Genomic DNA, 21,785 nt, shown 5'->3' on the forward strand with positions numbered 1-21,785 from the left:
CACGCGGAGGACGCCACACCCGCCCACGGCGGGGAGCGGGGAGGAGAAAGGGACGGGCATGAGGGAACGGAGCAAGAGGCTGCCGGCCCAGTCTCCCAAGGCCACCCCACGCAGCCACCTCCTTCTTTGAAAGGCATTTCGTGCGCCAATGAGAAGCCGGCAGGGTGGGCCGGGCGTAGAGGAGAGGCCAGTGATAGGCTGCCGGCCGGGCTCTGGTGAGTGCTCGTGGGGCTATAGCCGATTGTGGGAGTGTAGCTGTCGGTAGTGTGGTGGTGTGCTGTGTTGAGTTGAGCGGAGTTGTGGAGGACATGGCGGGCTCCAATGAGGCTAGCAGCGAGTCCTGGAAGGGCCGGTACTACCGGCTGGAGGAAGTGCAGAAGCATAATAACAGCCAGAGCACGTGGTTTATCGTGCACAACCGCATCTACGATGTCACCAAGTTCCTAGACGAGGTCGGTACCCGGGACGGGTGAGCAGGCAGAGGCCCGCGGCCGCGCTACTGGGACCTTGCAGGCGCCCCGGTTCCCCCCTTTCGAGCCCCGTGGCGCAGTGCGGGTTTGCCGGCTGCTTCGAGCTGTGGCCGGGCAGGGGCGGCGACTGCCGCTCGTAGGCTTCTGTCGGCCTCACCCGGGCCGAGGCTGGCGCCGTGGGTTGCAGTACAGCCGAGGGTGCTGTCCTCGGTCTGACGCGATAATGCTCTCAGGAAAGGTCTAAGGACCACCCTAGGCCTTGATTGTAGTGGTCGGAGGGAGAGCGGCGGGGCCGGCGGCCATGGGGGGCTGGGGTTGGGCTCGGGCTCCAGGAGCTCCGGCGAGCTAGTCTTGGACAAGAAAACCTCGAGCGTGGCGGGCACCACTCGTGTGTAATCGGGTGCTAGGAACAGCTTTTTGCTGTCAGCTGCCTGTAGACCTGCTGCTGTTGTAGAATCCGAAGTTCCCCGGAGGCTTTGTGCTCTTGGTGCTGTCTTAATGCACTCAGCGTGGGCATGCAACAAGGCGCTGCCGGAGTTGAAACTCTAGTGGAGTTCAGCGATCAGCCAAAAAGGCTTCGGTCGTTTGGGTTTTTTTTTTTTCCTCCATTTAACGATTGATGGTTTTGATCACTTACTGGTGATCATTAGGTCAAGATAGACGGGGGTTCTCAGCAGCCTGATCTAGTTGAAGATGCCCTTGCTCACTGCAGGGGGGTTGGACTAGATGACCTTTAAAGGTCCCTTCCAATCCGAAGGATTCTGTGAACGACTGGTGTAGTCATTTATAGTTATGGTTAATAATGAAGCATTTTAGTTATTGGACCAAAACATTCTTCTGTGGAAAATTAAAAAAAATGCAGCTACTGAGCAATTTTTGTCACTATTAAATGTACTTCATTAATGAAACTTGGATTTTTCTCCCTCACTCTTATTATTCCCAATCTACAAAATCTAGCATCCAGTTAGAAAGTGTTACAATAGACTTACATGGATTTCATTGAGAATACGGTTGAGACTGATAGAGACTTGATGGGGTTAAAACCTCAGTAGATCTGTAACCCTATCTTGATACTTTTGTGGTTGTAAACACTTGAAATTCATAGTATTTAGTGTTTTGCAGATAAGAGGTTGACAAGCAATCTGTCAAATCTGACATGGATAATATTTTTTTCTCAAGATGTGTGCTGGCACAAATTGTGTTTGTTTCTTTTCAGCAAAGTGATTTGTGAAACTGATCTACTAACTCTCCTTGATTATTTTTTCAGTTAGCGCTGTCCTCAGTCTGGTTCATCTTTCTTCCATTGGTTATGCAGGGAAGAGTAATTTAATTATGCCTCTGACCAGCCTTGTTGCCCTTCTCTGGACACGTTCAAGTGTCTCAGTGTCCTTCCTAAACTGAGGGGCCCAGAACTGGACACAGTACTCAAGTACTCAATGCAAAGTACAGGGGCACAATGACCTCCCTGCTCCTGCTGGCCACACTATTCCTAATGCAGACCAAGATGCCATTGGCCTTCTTGGCCACCTGGGCACACTGCTGGCTCATGTTTAGGCAGCATCCCCAGGTCCCTCTCTGTCTGACAGCTCTCCAGCCACTCTGACCCCAGCCTGTAGCTCTGCATGGGGTTGCTGTGGCCAAAGTGCAGCACCCGGCACTTGAGCACAAGCCCCACGAGGAGAGGCTGAGGGAGCTGGGATTGTTTAGCCTGGAGAAGAGGAGGCTCAGGGGAGACTTCAATGCTCTCTACAACTACCTGAGGAGTGGTTGTAGCCAGGAAGGGGTTGGTCTCTTCTCCCAGGCAACCAGCACCAGAACAAGAGGACACAGTCTCAAGCTGTGCCAGGGGAAGTTTAGGCTCGAGGTGAGGAGAAAGTTCTTTACGGAGAGAGTCATTTGTCATTGGAATGTGCTGCCCAGGGGGGTGGTGGAGTCATCGTCCCTGGAGGTGTTCAAGAGGGTGTTGGACGTGGCACTTGGTGCTATGATCTAGTCATGAGGTCTGTGGTGACAGATTGGACTCTTGGAAACTTGATCAGTTTTAGGTGATACATAATTGTATAATCATTTCTGGATGAGGGGAGAGACTTCCAACAAAAAGCCCCACCAAAACCAAACACCACCACCCCCCCCCCCCAAGAAAATAGGCTTCCTCAAATCTAAGGGAAAAAGGCCCATACTTGACAAAAAATCCAGGATCTAACGAGCTTTTGGATTTTAGTTGCACAAACAATCTGAAAGTCTCATCCTTCAGTATAAGTTTATGAAATAGGTAAATATTGAGAGGCACTGCCTTGATCAGATTTCTCCAAGAAAGTATTCATTTCCAGCTTCAGGACACTTCCTGACTAAGCAACATATTAAAATTTGTCTCTAAGCAGGTTAACAATTGTTTCTTGGACAGCTATAGGATGTCTGATGCACTCTGAAACCCACGGATCAAACTAGTCTCACACTAAGCAGCTTTCAATAGAATATGGCTGGTTGTGGAGCTGAAATATATGAGCCATGTTCTAGGATAATAAAAGAATGAGATTGGATAACTATTTTCAAGAGTGCCTAAAATGAGGCTGCATTCCTAATGGAAGCTCTTGCATGTTGTCATGTTCATTGTGTCAGTGATTTTTGGGATGGGGCCCTTGGATTAAAATATTTCATAGGACTCTTTTTACTTTTTAAAATGCTTTTGATACGCAGTTAGGTTATGAAGTAATGAACTAATTCTTTTGACATTGTCATACACTTGAGGCATTTATGTGACAGATGAGGTGAAATGGGAGCTCCGCTCTTGCTGGTGTCTTCTGGAGTATGGCAAACAATTCTCAGCAAACTGGAGGCTGTTAGCTGTTCCAATAGCATTATTGGTCAACTCAGTTTTACTTCTTGAAGTAGAAAAGCTTAATATATTTCAGTTAAATGTAGGCTACTAAAATAAAGCCCATACTACTAAAGAGGATGCATTGCTTAAAGCATCACCTCATTCCTGTGCTTACCAAGTGGTATCACTTTACTGTGAAGAGCTGGGAATGGAATCTGATTTCACCAGTCCCAGTTCTGAATTTGACAATCAATCTTTCTAGCCACTGCATTACTCTGGGGAAATACTTTCTAATTGTTTATAAAGTTAAAAACTTTAGAGTGCTTCAGAGCAAAACACAGCCTGTATGCTCTTATGCATAGTAAGTGAAAGTATCCTGCTTTCACTCCATTACAGTACTTAAAAGGTGTATTTCTTCTGTCCAGCTACTGTCTCTTCATAAATCTTGCAGATCTTCAGTGAAACTTAATTTGTTTTGGAAGAACCATCGACTTCTTAACGCTTGAAGCTAAGATAGTAGGTGATCTGGGGTAGTGATGTACATGTGTTAGGAGTGAGAAGGCTGAAAAGAAGTGGAGGCATTACATACTGCGACCATTTTAGTTTGGTTGCCTAAGGCTAAGATATTTGAAATAAAGATTAAGCGCTGAAAGATTGTGCACTTTGATATCTTAATCTAGGAATTACCAGAGATGACAATTCCAGTAAGCTTTTTGTTTTGTTTGGGGGTATTGTGTTTGTTTGGGGGGCGGGGGGGGGAGGTTGGTTGGTTGGGTTTGGGTTGGTTTGGGGTTTTTTTGTTTGGTTGGTTTTTTAATGGCACATCTCAGGAAAACTTTAGAAGTTGAAAATAGATCTCTGAATTTTATTTGATTTCTTTTTTTTAAGTATATCCTACAGGAGAGGAAATCCAGAGACCTCAGCTTTTGCAGTGCAGTAGCTAAAAGTTTGGGGCATGTAATAATGTCCTTGAGACCAGAAACTTGTATATCACTGTTTTGATTCAAAGCCTATTGCCACCTGTATGACAGAAAACTTGGGAAATACTTTTGAGTCATAGTTACAGGAAAATAGCTACTAGAAATCACAGTATCACCAAGGTTGGAAGAGACCTCAAAGATCATCGAGTCCAACCTGTCATCACAGACCTCATGACTAGACCATGGCACCAAGTGCCACATCCAATCTCCTCTTGAACACCTCCAGGGATGATGACTCCACCACCTCCCTGGGCAGCACATTCCAATGGCCAACGACTCTCTGTGAAGAACTTTCTCCTTACCTCAAGCCTAAACTTCCCCTGGCGCAGCTTGAGACTGTGTCCCCTTGTTCTGGTGCTGGTTGCCTGGGAGAAGAGACCCACCCCTTCCTGGCTACAACCACCCTTCAGGTAGTTGTAGAGAGCAATAAGGTCTCCCCTGAGCCTCCTCTTCTCCAGGCTAAACAATCCCAGCTCCCTCAGCCTCTCCTCATGGGGCTTGTGTTCAAGGCCTCTCCCCAGCCTTGTTGCCCTTCTCTGGACACGTTCAAGTGTCTCAATGTCCTTCTTGAACTGAGGGGCCCAGAACTGGACACAGTACTCAAGGTGTGGCCTAACCAATGCAGAGTACAGGGGCACAATGACTTCCCTGCTCCTGCTGGCCACACCATTCTTAATGCAGGCCAGGATGCCATTGGCCTTCTTGGCCACCTGGGCACACTGCTGGCTCATGTTTAGGCGGCTGTCAGTCAGCACCCCCAGGTCCCTCTCTGTTTGGGAGCTCTCCAGCCACTCTGACCCCTGCCTGTAGCTCTGCATGGGGTTGCATGTGCTCTCACAGCATGGCTGTCTTGCAGATAGTTACATATTTGTGTGATACTATTTTGAAGTCTCTTGGTGTACTATGTGAACTTTTATTGCAGAGCCTTACAGTCTAAGGATTAAACTACGGTGTTATCACTTCCATAGTCGCCTGAAGCATGCAGGAGGGTTTGAAAATGCTTTGAAAAAATAATACTCCTTCATGCTCTTTTATGCAAAACCCTGCAAACTGTAATTGTTTTGTAAGTGGGGAAATGGGTACCCAGGTACTGGGTATTTCTTTTGCAGTTCATCTAAAATCCTGATGATGGTTTTCGAAACCACTCTCTCTAAAGGTATATACTCTCCTAAAATTTTACATGAGTACAGAATTTCCGTCTTGTAACTTAAATAGGTGGTGGAAATAACTTAGAGGGCTCTTCAGGCTACATGAAAGTGCTGCTAAAACAAACCAGTATTAGTCTGTCTGCCTTGCACAATGAAGCTGAGGTTCTCTGGGTATTTCTGGCTCTGTCACTGCCCTTTTCTGCTTCTCATTCCCTGTGGTGCAGAAAGCAAAGCTTGAATTTGAGTCTGACACTAATCTCCTTTGCTAATCTCCCCAAAAGTTAAATTCTACCCTGAATTAGATTCCCCTGATATGGGAAAGGGGAGGAGGCAGAAACGATGAATTAAGGTAGTTATTCTTTAATACTCTTGAACTATGACACTGAGAAAGTTGCGTGATTGTAGCAGGGGGAGGTGGTGATAGAGTTCAGCATGAAGCAACTGCAGACTTCTGACCCAGATGAGAGCAGTGAATTTAACTGCTTACTTGCTTTACCTAAAACTTCCTATTGTGCTGCTCTTAAGAATTAGTCTGCACTAAGCACTAGTGCTGGCTTTGTGCAGACTTCTGTTACATATGTAACCTAAATATCACATATTAGGAAAGTCCTGGGAATGAGCTAGAGTAGCTTAATTTACCAGCAAAAGCTTTTTCTTTTCCCCTGAGCCACAATTTTGCCAGCAAACCCACTAATTATCTGTATCAGCAGAATTTCTGTTTGAGTCATTACATGTATAGTCTCGTGGCCTTCAGTTGCAGGAACTATGCAGAGGCTCTTCATAAAAGTAGAAATTCTGGTAGCAAAGCTTTGTTTACCATGCAGAAGTGTGAACAAAGGCCTTGTAGAAACAAACTTTGAGAACCCTGGAAAATGCTCAGCTTTTGATAGAAAGGCCATTTCTTGCTCTTTGAGACACTACAGTTGCTCCCTTTCATTAGAGAAGTTCACTTGTGTTTCATGCTAGTTTGCAGAGGGTTTGTGAGTGTGCATTTTCAAGTAGAGGTGCCATCTAAAAGGGATCACCTTCAAAGTATTTTAATGCATGTAGACTAGGTTACTAGTAACATCTGCTAGAGGACTTAAGTTAGGACCTCTGTATGTGATTCTCTCAACCTTAGTCTTCTTGATGTAGGAGGGTCAAAAATACCATCAATGTCCAGCTATGGTAGCAGAGTTCAGGTGAACTTGTCCCCTTCAGCTACAGAGAGGGTTGGTCCCGGACACTGTGGTGATTCTAATGTTGTGGGTTTGAAGATAGAGGCATCAGTTACTAATTAGCCCAAAAGTTAATCCTGAAGAGAAAAATTGGAGTGCCTCAGTGAAGTTGCCCAATTGTTTTGTAATGGCAAAAGGGAGGAATTTTGGAATGAGTTAGTATATAATTATTTTGCAGTCAGCAATCTGCAGGTAGTTTTTGTTAGAGTACTCTGTGAAGTAGCTTTAGTGTATATACTGGTAGGTATCCAGTTCATTGGTGAAATTTTTGGGGGAGCTAGTGTAAACCATGTGATCTTGACAACTTGCTGGAGTAACTAATGTTTTAACTAATGTTTTATCTGTGTATCAGTAGGGTTTGGGTTCATTGCATCACATGAGTGTATTAATTAAAAGCCTTTTGCTAGTTGTTGGTGTCTGGTTTGTTAAGCATGTTTTTCCAGGATTTTTGCCTTATCTTCTGTTGAAGAGGCTATATATTTTTTATTTTTTTTTTCCCTCCTCCCCCCCTTTTTTGGGGAGTGCAATTCTTTAGCATGGTATTAAAAACCAAACTCCCCAAACAAATAACCGAAAAAAAGGCAAACTCAACAACAAACATACACACAAAGAAAAAAATCAACCAACCAACCAACAACCAGCAGAAACAAATAAACAAAAAACACCCCAAGTCCTAGGTTGCTGAAGGAATTCCTGGAAGACTTGATTACGGCAGTATCTGGGAGAGCCTGTTAGACCCAAGTTCAGCTGCTTGAATGTACTTTGTTTCAAGGCATTGAACTTGAGTGCTCCCTCGACTTTTGTTCAGTTCTTTCAGTGACAAACTAGCAGAATTTACTCAAGGGCAGGATTTTGGAGTGCATGGCATATTTGCCTGTCTGCTTGCATAATCTTTACTCTGCATGCACTGTCATAACCTTTTTTGGCTCAGCTGCTGTGCCTAATCTATCATTGCTTAATCTTGTTTTTGCTTAGTCATGGTCGGGATCCCTTACTGTTCTTGCTGTAGTGTCTTGGCTCTTTGGAAAAAGTGTTGGGTTGATTTGGTTTTTGTAGGCTTTTTTGTTGGTGTATTTGGGGGTTGGTTTGGTTTTTTTTTCTCAAAGCTGTTACATTATTCAAATAAAAGAATGCTTTTAATGCAATGATTCATGTTTGGAGCTTAAGTACTGCTGGTAACAGGTACTAATTGTATCTTCTATGTCTGTATGAACAAACCTTGGTTTAGTTTGAAGGCAAGAATTGATGGTAGGTTTGTATGGTAAATTTGAAGTAAATGCTGACTTGAATTGTCTAGAGCAATAGAAATGTTTGTGCCATTTCTTTACTAAGTGTACCATCACTGCTTAGGCCACACCTTGAGCACTATGTCCAGTTCTGAGCTCCTCAATTTAAGAAAGATATTGAGACATTTGAATGTGTCCAGAGAAGGGCAGTGAGGCTGATGAAAGGTCTGGAGCACAACCCTATGAGGGGAGGCTGAGGGAGCTGGGGTTGTTTGGAGAAGAGGAGGCGTAGGGGAGACCTTATTGCTGTCTACAACTACCTGAAAGGAGGCTGTAGACAGGTGGGAGTTGGTCTTTTCTCCCAGGCAGCCAGCACCAGAACAAGAGGACACAGTCTCAAGCTGTGCCAGGGGAAGTTTAGGCTTGAGGTGAGGAGAAAGTTCTTCACAGAAAGTTATTGGCCATTGAAATGTGCTGCCCAGGGAGGTAGTGGAGTCACCATCCCTAGAGGTGTTCAAGAGGGGATTGGATGTGGCACTTGAAGCCATGGTTTAGTTAGTCATGAGGTGTTGAGTGACAGGTTGGGCTTGATGATCTCTGAGGTCTTTTTCAACCTTATTAATTCTATGATCTCTATTGAGCTATACTTCAGGCAAGATGACTTGAAATAGAAACTTAGCCTGTTACCATAATTTTAGACCCTGTAGTCAGAAGCATTAAAAATTGAGTTGAGGCTCCAAAGCCTTATTTTCTCTGACACTTTGAAGTGTTAGAACTTATTTCATGATTGCCTTAATTCAAGACAGCAGTAGTAAAGTGTTTCCAACTTGCTAACGTAATAATTGCTGGTGTTTTATGTAAAAGTTGAGTGGTGAATTTTTATGGCATGTTACTTATCTGTTACGTGAATGAGTAACTTGAAGCTGATAAAATCCACTGAGCTAGAAGATGTGATATATCTTGCAGTATTCACAGACAGTTGATAGTTATTTGATGGATGGATATGTGGAAATGCATACAATCCTGAAAGTACATCCTGAAGAAGACTAAAAGTCAACGGAGAGCAGGGATTTAAGTTAAGGGAATGATGATGAGTTGAGGTATTAGGAGATACCAGGAAGCAACTTTTCTACATCTCAAGGGTTACATCAGCAATGAAGTTTGGGGATCCCACAGTGTTCTAAAACCAAATTGCCTTTCTGATGTCTCGTGTGAGATTTCAGTTGTGCTTAAGCAGTTCCAAAGTAGCAGGCTTACTAGAATCATACAGTTGCTTCTTTTGGAAAGGACTCTTGAAGGTCCAGGTCCAGCCTTCATTTGAAAATACAACTAACTTGAAAGTCATGGTCCCTAGTGCCTGTCTAGGCATCCTCAAAGGATGAGGATTCTATTTGCTCCCTTGCCAACTTGTTTCAGTGCTTACTTGCTCTTGTGAATAGTTTTTTTGTTGTTGTTGTATCTACCCCATATGTTCTTCCTACAGCTTACACCTTTAGGCTTTTATTGCTTTGTGTAGTTGCTTGGGTAAAAACACCCATTTTCTGCAGAAGTGAGAACATGGAATGTAACTTCAGATAACAGTTGGGCTATTAAAAATCTGACTGATTTCCATAATGTTCTGAATGCTGAAACTGCTACGGGTAATGACTCTTGCTGCTCCATCACTCCTTGTTTTTTGCTTCAGAGAATACATAAAGCACTCTAGTTACTGAGAGAGATTTCTGTCTCCTCTAAGATGTCCAGCAGCTGTCCTTTGCAAGGACCTTTTAATTACTATTTTTAGAACTGTAGAAATTAAGTATTTTGATTTTTAGAATGTGGAATGATCTTTAGTAACAAACTCATTAAAAATTGCAGCACCCAGGTGGTGAAGAGGTCCTGAGGGAGCAAGCTGGAGGAGATGCTACTGAGAACTTTGAAGACGTTGGTCATTCCAAAGATGCAAGGGCGCTGTCAGAAACTTTTATTATTGGAGAACTTCATCCGGTGAGTGTGAGAGTAGCAGTCCTTATAGTTTACTATTGTCTTCTTGTATGTAGTTATTTCTCTGCAAATTACTTCATAAATAAATGAATACAGCTAGGGTTTTTTACATACTAGCCCTGTAGCTGTTTGTGGATGGACCTGGACTAGAGGTAGGTTCACCTGATGTGAAGAGATTTAATTAGTGCAGTGTAAGGATGGTCAGATCTAAATGTTTGCTGCTTTGAAATATTTTACAGCTTAGTTCTTGAAAAAACAGAATATGGAATCATGCCATTTCCAGTGTGCCGTGTGAGCTTTGTCATGATACCGTAAAACCCCTGAAGTGACTGACAGTGTCAGAGTATTTGCACCTTACAACCCTATGTCAGTATGTAGAGCGACTCCTAATACCTGCTTTAGTTCTTTCATCATTGTAAACACATATGCCAGGCCTCCATCTGTATCTAAAAGTACAATCCTGCCTCTTCATGTATATATTTAAAAAATGGTTTCTGTAAGCATCTTGCTTCTAGTTTGTTGCTCTTTCTTGCTTTCTGGCTTCTCCTGTGTTGTTCCCTACATGTAGCTGTCAGGGTTATGATCAGCTTCCACTGCATAATCTGTCACCTCATCTTTTCTATACTCTTAACATTTCCTTTAGTTCTAACAAGCATCTTTCTGCTGTCTCAAGCTTTGAAAAGTTTATTTCTAGCTAAAAAGCTGCTGCCTTGACTTGCTTCACATAGGCCTTATTTAAGCTCTCCCACATTCAAGGCTTTATTTAAGGTCTCCTGCCCATCCCTGCCTCTTTTCTATCTATTTTGTGCATGTTTTGTCTTGTATTTAGGGTAAATACAATTGTCTTGAGCAGGCTATTTCACAGTAAGAGTCCTGATCTTGTATCTGTCTTAGTTACTCTTAATAAATACTAAGTGTCACTTCTCCCAATACAAAACAATTGAGCAGTTGAGCTCTGACGCACATTTGTATCCATGCAGTCTTACCTACTTCAGATGGCATTTGATGCCAGTAAAGTTATTCTTAACCAGGCAAGCAGTCCAGTTCTGCTTTGTGTGACAAGTGCCAGTTTTCATTTTATCTGAAACAAACAGATTGACAGTGCAGTATTTGCACATTGCATATTGATGATCCAGTGTTTGGGGTTTTTTTTATGAATGGGACTATTTGAAGTAAAACTGCATGAGTTTGTGAAACTTCCATAGAATTTGGGACCTTTGTGCTGGACGTGGGACTGAAACTAGTCAGGTGACTTTACCCAGTGACGGGTAGATGAGGTACAAATAGAATCATATAATTGTTATCAGTGTATAAGCTAAGGTCAAATGTACTGCTTAGAGACAAGGGAAATGCAAAACCACAGGCACACAAAAAATAAATAAGGCTTAATTTCTTTCATTATATTTGGAAGTATTATTTAAGGAAGTCACCTTGTTTATGGTAGCTTGAGCTGTTGTACACTGACATCTGCTCTTTTGCAAGTCTGTTTGCTGGGTGAAAATAGTTACACATTTCCAGAATAAATTGCAAATCAAATTCAGTGACAAAGGTTTCTCTAATGCTTTGGGGGTTAGACTAAATGTTTCTTTCTTAATCCCTGCAGGATGACAGAGGAAAGCTTCAGAAACCAGCAGTAAGTGTATCTTGATTTGACTGTTTCTTTTAAGTATTTCAGTCAGTGTCTGTTTGCAAATGATATATCCTCAGAGGCAAAAGTAATTCACACTTGATTTAAGTGTTTCAGTTCATAAATCTCTTAAATCTGTTGCATCAGCTTCAATTTTTTTTTTTCTGCTAGCTGTTTTCATTCACAGTTTCAAACCAAGAGGTTACTAAGCATTACACTATAGCAAAAGGGTGAGCCTAGTGTCAGTGATTTTCAATTATTCAGTTTTAAGGAATAAAAATCAATTGATAGACAGAATGGATTAAACTAAGTGTTTTATGGGGGAAAAAATGTGATGATAACAATACATTGGAAACACGAGTAGACAGGGAATGTAGAGGCATTGATTGCTGCATATTACAGATCAGTTAATTTGCAATCAGGAGCCTTTCTCCAGGTGAAAATTGTGTTGGCTTCCTGGTTGTCTCCGGTAGATTTTCATCGGCGTCCTATCAATTCAGTATTGCCCTTCTTTCCCACCCCCATCCCCCCCATCTTTAATAAGCAGAGTTGTACTGGGACTCAGTTATCAAACCTGTAAAATTCAGATGTCCCTTAAAGAAGCAAGTGCATCAGGGATTAATTTGTAAAGGTGCTGCTGCTGTGTATATAAAGGATATTTGCTTGGGACTGGCTTAACAGTGTAGCAGTGCACTTAGGAAATAAGTGAAGATTATTTTTAAGTGGAATTCAGTAGGAATAGGATCTTGATGTTTGAGACATTACTTTTAAGAAATGCTCACTTCTGTGAGATTCTCCAATAACACAAATAAGTTAAAGACATTTTTCAAAAATATATCTATATATATATACACATGTCCTGAAATTGTTTTCTTTCTCAGTCATTAAGGATTGGTACTGGTACACTAATAAAAATAAGAAATGGACTGGTAACTGGAATTCAAAGCTTCATACCAAGAACAGTGTCTGGGTTTGGGGTTTTTTAGGTGAGGTCTAGTAGTCATGAGGTCTGTGGTGACAGGTTCCACTTGATGATCTTTGAGGTCTCTTCCAACCTTGGTGATTCTGTGACTTTTATGTGGTTTGTTGGTTGGTGGGGTTTTTTTGGTGTTTTGTTTTGTTGTTAATTCAGAGCACTTCACACTTAAGCTGTAAGAACAACAACCATAAATGCAACTGAGAAATAGACTGCCCAGTGCAAGTGGTATACAATCTCTTGATAAAACGCACATGAACTTACTGAAGTGCTTAGAATGTTAGTTTGACCAAAGCATGGTCAGATGAGAATTAAGATGTATCACAGTTGCTTTTTACTGCAGTCCTATTTGACATATTGGGTTGTTTTGGTGCTGGTTGTATTTTTCTACACTATGTGTGTGCTTTCCATCATTCCACAAGGAAGCTGGAACACTTTTCTCCAGCTTGATGTGTGGGTGTGGCTGATAAGACTGCACTCTGGATGGGTGACATGTGACAGCTTAGACTCTTTGCTGTGGCTATCTAGGAGCTGCCAAAAGGCCTTGTGCTTTCAGATGGTTTTCTTATCCTTTCCATGATATTTAAAGTACCCTTAGTGTAGATGTCAAGAGTTCTGGTGTTTAAAAGCAGGTTTTGATGTGCTGGGCCACATTTCTCTTGCTCTCTTGGTGTGGGGGGAGCCATCCCCTGGCCCTGAATGTGGCGAGTGTTGTAGAAGGTGTTAGACTTGATAGTGTGGGTGTAAAATGTTCCAGGCTGCTTGTATTTGGGATTAGCTTTTTACAGAGGTGCTCACAAAACCAGAGGAGAGTTAAGACTCAGTGATTACATCTATAAAATGTGGTATTTGTCACTTGCAAACCTGTGCTTGACCTGTTTGAACCTGTGAGAGAATATTAGGAATCTCCTGCTCTTTAAAAGAATTGCAAATATTTTGATACTGAAACAATTTTTCAGTGCTGGTTCTTGTACCACTAAAGGTAAGCACAGCTTAGTGCTTGGCTCTTTTAAAAGCACTTGGGTCACTTGCAATTACTAGTACTCAGATTAAATCCTCATATAAAATTTGCACATACACCCAACTGGGCTTTGATCTTGTAGTGTTGCTTTTTCTGTGGAAACTGAACAAGAAATTGAAATCAGCATTGGAAGCACCTATAATGATTTGACTAGTTCTTAAGCCATCTGAAACACAAAACATCTGAGTGTAATGGGCCTTGCGGGTGTAAGTTAATAGCTTTCTTCATGTAGATTTGGTACAAGAAATGATTGTGTATTAATTCAGAGTTCAAGCAAGTAAAGGATCTCTTAGATGCCTTAAAAACAAACTTTTCAAATGTAACCTGAGGTTGAAATTAGTGTTACGGAAGGCTTGCAGCACAATTCCTTGTGATGATTTTTGTTTGGTTTTTAATTAGTTTTTAATACAGTGCTAATTATATAAACTCCTTCTAATACAGCAGCCTGTTATAGGAGTTCTGAGCAAATGCCTTCTAAATGCAATGTACTGAGTTATTTGTAAATTGGTGTCACTTAATGAGCTCTCTGAATTTGAGGGGCTGGCTAAGATGGAGGTGGGTGTCTGCCTGATGTAAATATCTGTCTATGCTTTACTTTCCAGGAAACGCTTATTACCACCGTTGAGTCTACTTCCAGGTATAGTATGAAACCTGATGTCAAACCAAGTGTCTCATGAATATGTTTCTGAAGCTTAGAAAGCTGAATAGCTTTCATCTGCTGGAAGCTTAAATGTGAGAGGATGGTGCATGAAGGTTTCTGTTCAATATGAAGACCAAGTTGGCACCTGTGTACTACTTCACAAGCGTGTTAGCTTACTACCTAGATATTTTTTTTCCCTTTCCATTGGTATGTATCAGTACCAAATGCTTTATGGTGCACAAGCCTTCATTTCTGCAGCCTGTCAGGTGAATAGAAGACACTTGGTGCTGTTACTGACTTTTTACTGACACAGACACATCGCTTTTGCTACAGCTGTGGCATTTAAGGGAAGTAAGGGGGTTATGCCTATAAGGAGCGTCCTAGGCTGGGACACACTTTGGAACACTGCTGAATCAAACTTTATGAAGTTATGCCCTGCTGACAGTTGCCTATTGCTGAAACCTCAGAGGACTGTTCATGCTCCTTTCAGTGTGGAGCTTGGGTGCCTGATATTGTCATGTGATGCTGCTACTTAAATGGCTTTTGAATGAATGATATTCTGGGCAGTTTGCCATGACTTTAAATACGTCTTAGATTCTTCTCTAGTAAGCAAACTTCTTGTAAGCTGTAGTACAAAGCCTTGACAATTTCTATTGGCTAGAGTATTGCTGGCCAGCCCAGGTGTTCTGTCAATCTATATTTGAAGTACTTGCTCAAGGACGGAGGAAGGACTTCTTTAAGCAATTTTGTTCTGCTTTTGGTGGGGTTTTTTGGTTAGTTGTGTTCTTGTTTTGTTTGTTTGGGCTGGTTTGCTTGTTTTTGTGGTGGCTTTTTTTTAAGGGGGCTGGGGTTGTTTGATTTTTCTTTAAACTTGCTGGTTGTTACTTCCTAAACTACAGTTTCAAAACCTTCCTTTTAGTCCGTGGACCAGCTGGCTGATCCCAGCCATAGCAGCAATCATCGTGGCCCTGATGTATCGTTCCTACATGTCAGAGTAAGTGCCTTACTGAACTAATGCAAGAAGAGGCTGATGTGGGAGAGAACATGAGCAATCCTGCCCCAAAAGCCTGATGTCTGAAGAAAGGTTCCATTTTCTGGGAAAAAAAAAGTTGAATGATTCTCTTCTGTTGTGCACTTTTCTTAATGTTGCCTTCTTATTTGCTGTTCTGAAGTAATAAAAAGGTAGCATTTCTCTTTTTGTATAACAATTTTACTCGAATTATTTGATAACTGTATTGGTTTCTGTGTTAGAATATTGTTTTGTATGTAACACTGATCCTGGTTATGTCTCTTTAATCTGTAATGGGATCCATAGGATTCACTTTATGTATACATTTTACAGCTTTAAATGACTACCAAAACTGTGTACATGTGTTTGTCCATGTATACAACTTGACTTAAAATCATAGTGTCTCCTTAAATGTAGTACATTTGAATTAAATGCTAATTAAATACAGTGGGAAAAGCTTAGTGGAGTAGTAGTTTATAGGTGCCTCTAAGTGCTTGGGCTCTACCAATCAGGCTAATGAGCTGATTCTTATTTTATTCTTTTCCTCTTGACATCTTGTTCGGTGGTTGTTGTAGATACTTCTACAAGCAAACTGTTCTGTTGGGCCCCTAGTGAAAAGTTCAGGTGAAACATGAAACCCATGTTTGGCCCAGTTATGTCTGTCTCAGTTTTGTGAAAAGTAGATTATCTTTTTTTTTTCCCCTGATACTAAATACTGTTCTTGCCAAGCACTCAGGTGACCCTAGAATTTGTTCTGGAACTTTTAGACTTTTATAAAATCTTCATCTTTACTATGTACATTCTGAGAGGGAAAAACTGCTGCATGGAATGTGGTTCTGACTCTGTGGTGACTATTTTTCATGGTAAATACAACATAACTGAAAGTTTGCATTTTGTGAGGAACATTTTTGGGCAATGTAAATGGTCATGAATAAAACTTTAATTGCTAACTCTTGTTGGTTCAGGTGCATTCATTTCAAACTCTTTTGTAGGGTCTTGCATACTGGGGCTCTTTCAGAACTACTTGTGCATGCTGAAAGTTGTGTCCCTTATGCAGGCAAGTTGCATTTAAAAAGTGGGAATGTGTATTATAGAGGAGTTTGCATAGATGAACATTGTCATCAGCGTGACCAACTTGTGACTTAGCAGCGGTTTGGGCCTGCAAGCTCTGCCCCCATGACAGTCATCAGGACTTCAGACACCATTCCAAGGCCTGTCTTTTAGGAAATTTAGGCCCTGTGTCAAATCAAATTGAAAGATGGTACGCTCTAAGCATTAGCTTTAAAAAAGTACTTGAGGGAGGAAAGTGTTGTGACTTGAGAGGGTTGTCTTATATGTGTCTTATAAGAGTCATTTAAAGATCCCTTATGGTGGGATTCCTTTTGTGAGACTTCATTTAACTCTTACAACAAATAAGCACATCTCACACAGCCTCAGCTCTGAAAGTCTCTCACATTTGTGTTCATGTGTTCTGTCAGCCTTGTTTTACAGTTGCAGACGTGTACTTAGAGTAGATCACATCAACCTAATGAGGTTCAACAAGGATAAATGCAGAGTCCTGCACCTGGGAAGGAATCATAAACTGCACCAGTACAGGTCAGGAGGTGACCTGCTAGAGAGCAGCCCCATGGAGAAGGACATGGCAGTCCTGGGGGACAAGAAGTTACCCATGGGACAGCAATATGCCTTTGTGGCCAAGAAAGCCAATGGTATCCTGGGGTGCATTAAGAAGAGTGTGTCCTCCCCCTCTACTCTGCTTTAGTGAGGCCCCACCTGGAATATTGCATCCAGTTCTGGGCTTCCCAGTTCAAGAGGGACAGGAATCTACTTGAGAGAGTCCAATGGAGGGCTACAAGGATGATTAAGGGACTGGAGCACTGCCTTGTGAGGAGAGGCTGAGAGACCTGGGGCTGTTTAATCTGGAGAGGGGAAGGCTGAAAGGGGATCTAATAGATGTTTATAAATATCTGAGGGCTGGGTGTCAGGAAGGGACAGCCTCTTCTCACACCCTGTGACAAGGGGCAGTGAATGTAAACTACAGCACAGGAAGTTCCACCTCTATATGAAGAACTTCTTTACTGTTAGGGTCACAGGGCACTGGAACAGGCTCCCCAGAGAGGCTCTCTGGAGACTTTCAAGACCCATCTGGATGCATTCCTGTGTGACCTACGCTAGATTCTATGCCCCTGCTAAGGCAGAAGGGTTGGACTCAAAGATCTCCGGAGGTCCCTTCCAACCCCAGACACCCTGTGACCCTGTGAACTGCTTTACCTTGGAACTCCTAACCCTCAGTGTAAATGGTAACATTTGGGATTGTGTTTAGCACTAACTTACTTTGTCCTGGTTTCACCCTCGCTTTTCCTTGGTGTGGTGGAGTTTCAAAATTCATGGTTTAGTGTCAGTTTTTACAGGATCTATTTATATATATATATGTATGAACATTTGTATTAATTCTTGAGTTATTTAGACTCATCAATCAAGTTTCAAGCACTGAATTTTCTGTTAGTTTTTAAAGTAACATTTCAGTTCACATGTCTAGGTGAGGGGAAGGGGAAAAAAAATCCCCAAACCTAGCAGCTTTTAGAAAGCTTACTTTTTATATTATTTTTTTCAAGAATTTGAGACTGGGATAATTATGTTCACATCAGCAGACAGGGCAGTACAATCAGCGTGGGCAAGGCAAAACACTTGCTGCTAAAGGCCTTCTTTCCCATGCTGTGTATGTTTCAGGAGTTCTAGTATGACTTAGCTCTTTTTGGGTCCCATATCCTGGATCTGTGTTTTTGCAGTCTACATGCAAGCACAGTCCCATCTAAAAGCAGGTGAGTCGGCCTGTGCAGAGGATTTGGAAAGGATCATGGAATAAACCAGGTTGGAAGAGACCTTCAAGATCATCACGTCCAACCCATCAACCATTCCAACCCACCCAAACAGCTAACCCATGGCACCAAGCACCCCATCAAGTCTCCTCCTGAACACCTCCAGTGACGGCGACTCCACCACCTCCCCGGGCAGCCCATTCCAATGGGCAATCACTCTCTCTGTGTAGAACTTCTTCCTAACATCCAACCTAAACCTCCCCTGGTGCATCCTGAGACTGTGTCCTCTTGTTCTGGTACTGTCTGCCTGGGAGAAGAGACTGACATCCGCAGAGTGAAGCTGGGTAGGCAATGCTTCAAAAACTGCTTAGAAGTTAAAATGTTAATGTAGATGTACACAGCTCATGCCTTGTAGTTTGTCTGTTCATACTGCTTTCCACCAGTGCTGAAGTAAATTATTCCTCCAAGATGGACATAACTATTGCAGGTTTTTGAATGTAAACTGATGTTCAAAAATCACCAGGCTTGTAGTTTTCCTTTTTAATAGCCTAAGATTAGATCTGCTTTCCATAGGAGGTCATAGAGGAGTCTTTTTGACTTAGCTTTTGATTATGAGTATGAGAGGAAGAGAGAAAAGGTCTGTGGGTGTGTTGAGGAATGAATGACTATGCTATTGAAAAACTAGCCGAGGGAATTAAGGGTAGCCAATGTTTTCACAGTCTGACAGCAAAAAGAGAAGAATGGACAGAGTCTCCTTTCTCCTCAGAACAAAATCCTTTGTCCCCAGACCTCATCTGCTCTAATTGTCTGGCAATAAACTTGAATACTGATTTTTGTTTGGAGAGGCTGTTTTTATTGGTGGGTTCTTAAAATGAGATCGTTGTCTTACACTGTCTGCTTGTAACTGTGTATACAGCCTTTAATTGAGTATTGCACTTCTGGCCTTCATTTGTCTGTCCTTGCTTGTTCACAAGAATGCATAGTGGCAGAGAGCTCCCTTAAATGGAGACAGCCTTGGCATCCTCTTGGTGGCTGTGGAGTTAAGCCAGCACAGCTTGATCACTTGGCCCTTCTGCTGTGATGAGGAAAAGGTAGTAGACTATCTCTTTCTCTGGCTCACTTGCTTCCACACACTGGTCCAATGCCTGTCTCCAGTTCTGAATGCTGCACTGCAGTCAGAATTTTGCAGAATGCTGGAGAAAAACTGGCAAGGGGCTACAAGCTGGGCAGATGGCCACTGATCACAAACCTTCTTCAGAGGCAAAAGAAAAGAAAAGGGAAGAAGCTATTGTTATATTCTGGATATTTGACTGAGGGTACATTCTTGACCATGTTGAGCAAACCTGCTACTGTATTTTCTGCAAGGCTAGCAATGAAGGTCATTAACCAAAACTCAGAATGAATGAGCAGTATCAAAGTGTCACACAGAACATGTAGACCACTCATAGAATTAAAACTTTTTCTCCTCATTATAGAAGTTCAGAAACAGCACAGAAGAAACAAGGAGCGGGAGGAAGCTCATGTTTGTGCATGCTTAGCTCTGAAGCCTGGCCAGAGCTGAGGTGAAGCTAGTAACTAATGGATCACCTATTTGAATTTACTTTCCTTTCATACCACATTTCATTCCTTCTCATGGTTAATTCATTTTGTGTTGAAATATTTTGATTTTTGAATGACCTGGCTTATAAGTGGGTGGGAAGACAAGCACATGATTTAATGGGAAATGTTGGAACATTGGATCTCAGTAGATGATTAATGGTGGATTTTCTGTTCTTTCTGAAAACTAGTTAGACTTGTTCTTAATCTTCTTAGGTGAAAGAGTGTGCATAAAACAACCCTTGACATTTTCTTTGTCATCTTTCTAACACTGTGGACATTCAGTGTGACTGCTGGTCTATACTGATAGCTTCTGAAACACAGCTCAGCGTGGGCTCAAGTGTGCTGCAGAGTCTCACATACAAGGAATAGATTGATTGATTTATTTTTATCCTGTGTGGTATAATTTCTGCACCTGTGTCTTACAATTTACTGTACTCAGGCAGACAGCGTACTGCCAAGAGCTGTCAGCTCTGTTCACTGAAAGTAGCACTGTCAGGCCAGAGGAGTTATGCACAGGAAAACCTCAGAGACATTGTGTTTTGTATCTCCAGATGGAACACCACAGAACTCACGTGGACTCCCAGAGCTCAGGAACTGCACACAGTAGCACAATACCACAGAAATCTTGTCTTTTCCCATAGACCCTGGGGTGTGGATTAAGCTGACTGACTGATCCTACTGGAGGGTGAGAGTGCTCCGCCGTATCTCTGGAGTTCCCCCTACTTAGGTGTTGGAGAAAGATGTCCTTTTATGGTTTTAAATCACAAGGATTTTACCTGTCAACTAGGGGAGAATGTCTCTTTAAATGGAATGTGTTGTAGAAACTGCTTCAAGGTCAAGGAGGGAGTGGTTCAAGAGAAAAAGGCAAGCCAGGCAAGGGGAGTGATTAACTGCCTTCTTGAAGAGAAGATCATTCTCCTGCCACAGCCAGCTGTCACAGATTTCTGAAGCTAGTTGATGGTTTTAGTGTCACTCATGTGGTCTTAACATGGCTTGCAGAGATATCTCTAAGAGCAAGATAGGTCTGTTGTCTATGTAAGTGCTGATGATGGACATGAAAGAAGCGCTTAGCTTCTTGCTTAGACACCCACAGGGTGATGGGAGCTGGAAACAAGCAACTATGTCCATTTTCAGAGTAGTGTTGCAGTGGGTAACATTCAGTGCATCAGTCTGAGGAAGGACAGGCCGTGTATGAATAATAAATGGAAGCTGGTATTTGAGCAGTCACAGCTTTCAGGATGAGAATGAGAAAACCTTGCTTTAGGTGATGCTGTGGAACTAATTTCTGATGCTGTTTATTTAATGAATACAGGTTATTATATACTTTGTTGTCATGGCAAGGGGATCTTCAGACCTGAGGATATGGGTGAATGAGCTACTAGAATACTAGCTAGGGTGTGTAGATTTAAAGCTGACTAACTAGTCCCAGGCAGTTACTGGTGCTGGTCTGCTCTGAGTCTTACTTGCATGCAAGATAATTGGTTGTACCTTTACTGAAGGATATATGATCCTCTGCTTCAAAAGCTCAACATCTAGTGTGTGTGCAACAAGACCTTCCTGCCTCAAGGTCCCATGAGAGTCCTGAGAGGACTCCCAGGAGGAGGGTAGTGTCTGAGGTCACATAGCACACGTCAACAGGATCAGCCTCCTAACAACAGACTGTGCTTTTTGTGCAGGGAGTTGGTGTCTGCACGTAAGTGTCAGCAGGTGAGAAAGAGCAGGAAGAGTTGCTGGAAAAAAACCAAGTGCTGTCATCCAGAATTTTCTGAGTTCTTTGCCCTAACTGCTAAGCTACAGGGAGTCCTACTCTCTCTGCTATGAATTCGGCTTGCTTTTTTTCTTTAACTGAAACAGATGAACTGCTTGAGTATTGATCCTGTTTCTTGGACAAAGTTTTACAGCCTGGGTGAACTTTGGCCTAGTTTAGAGTGAGCTCGGATGTGTCTGTATCATTCCCAGTAGGCATGACTTTACTGCTCTGCTGGGTCTTGCTGCTGGTTTGCGTGAAGCATGAGAATACAGCTCCAGACTTGTCACACACTTCTGTATGGAACCCTTCAGTTTGCTTTTTGCAGTCAGCATGAGCTCATTATGAATCCCTTAAAAAGTAGCTGCCCTTCTTACTTCCAACTGCTCATTGGAATTTCATTTTTAAAAATACAGAGGGTTAAGGTTGATGACAAAGCAGCAATCTGTGTTATTTTTGTACTCTAAAAAATGCCTATATTTTAAACCCATCAGTGCAGGGACTT

At 42.3% G+C, this 21,785-nt stretch overlaps 1 protein-coding gene across 1 annotated transcript; it reads left to right on the forward strand.

Annotated features, from left to right (window-relative positions):
• Positions 1–232: 232 nt before the first annotated feature.
• CYB5A (cytochrome b5 type A) lies at positions 233–16,065 on the forward strand. The gene is made up of 5 exons (XM_068147573.1): positions 233–452; positions 9,717–9,845; positions 11,446–11,475; positions 14,069–14,103; positions 15,026–16,065. The coding sequence occupies exons 1-5, from the start codon at positions 309–311 to the stop codon at positions 15,102–15,104; spliced, it is 417 nt and encodes a 138-aa protein (XP_068003674.1). The 5' UTR covers positions 233–308; the 3' UTR covers positions 15,105–16,065.
• The last annotated feature ends 5,720 nt before the right edge of the window (positions 16,066–21,785 follow it).

The sequence above is a fragment of the Melanerpes formicivorus genome, unplaced genomic scaffold, assembly GCF_026170545.1.
Source record: "Melanerpes formicivorus ecotype bairdi unplaced genomic scaffold, bMelFor1.0.p_v2 SCAF_15, whole genome shotgun sequence".
NCBI classification, from domain to species: Eukaryota; Metazoa; Chordata; class Aves; order Piciformes; family Picidae; genus Melanerpes; species Melanerpes formicivorus.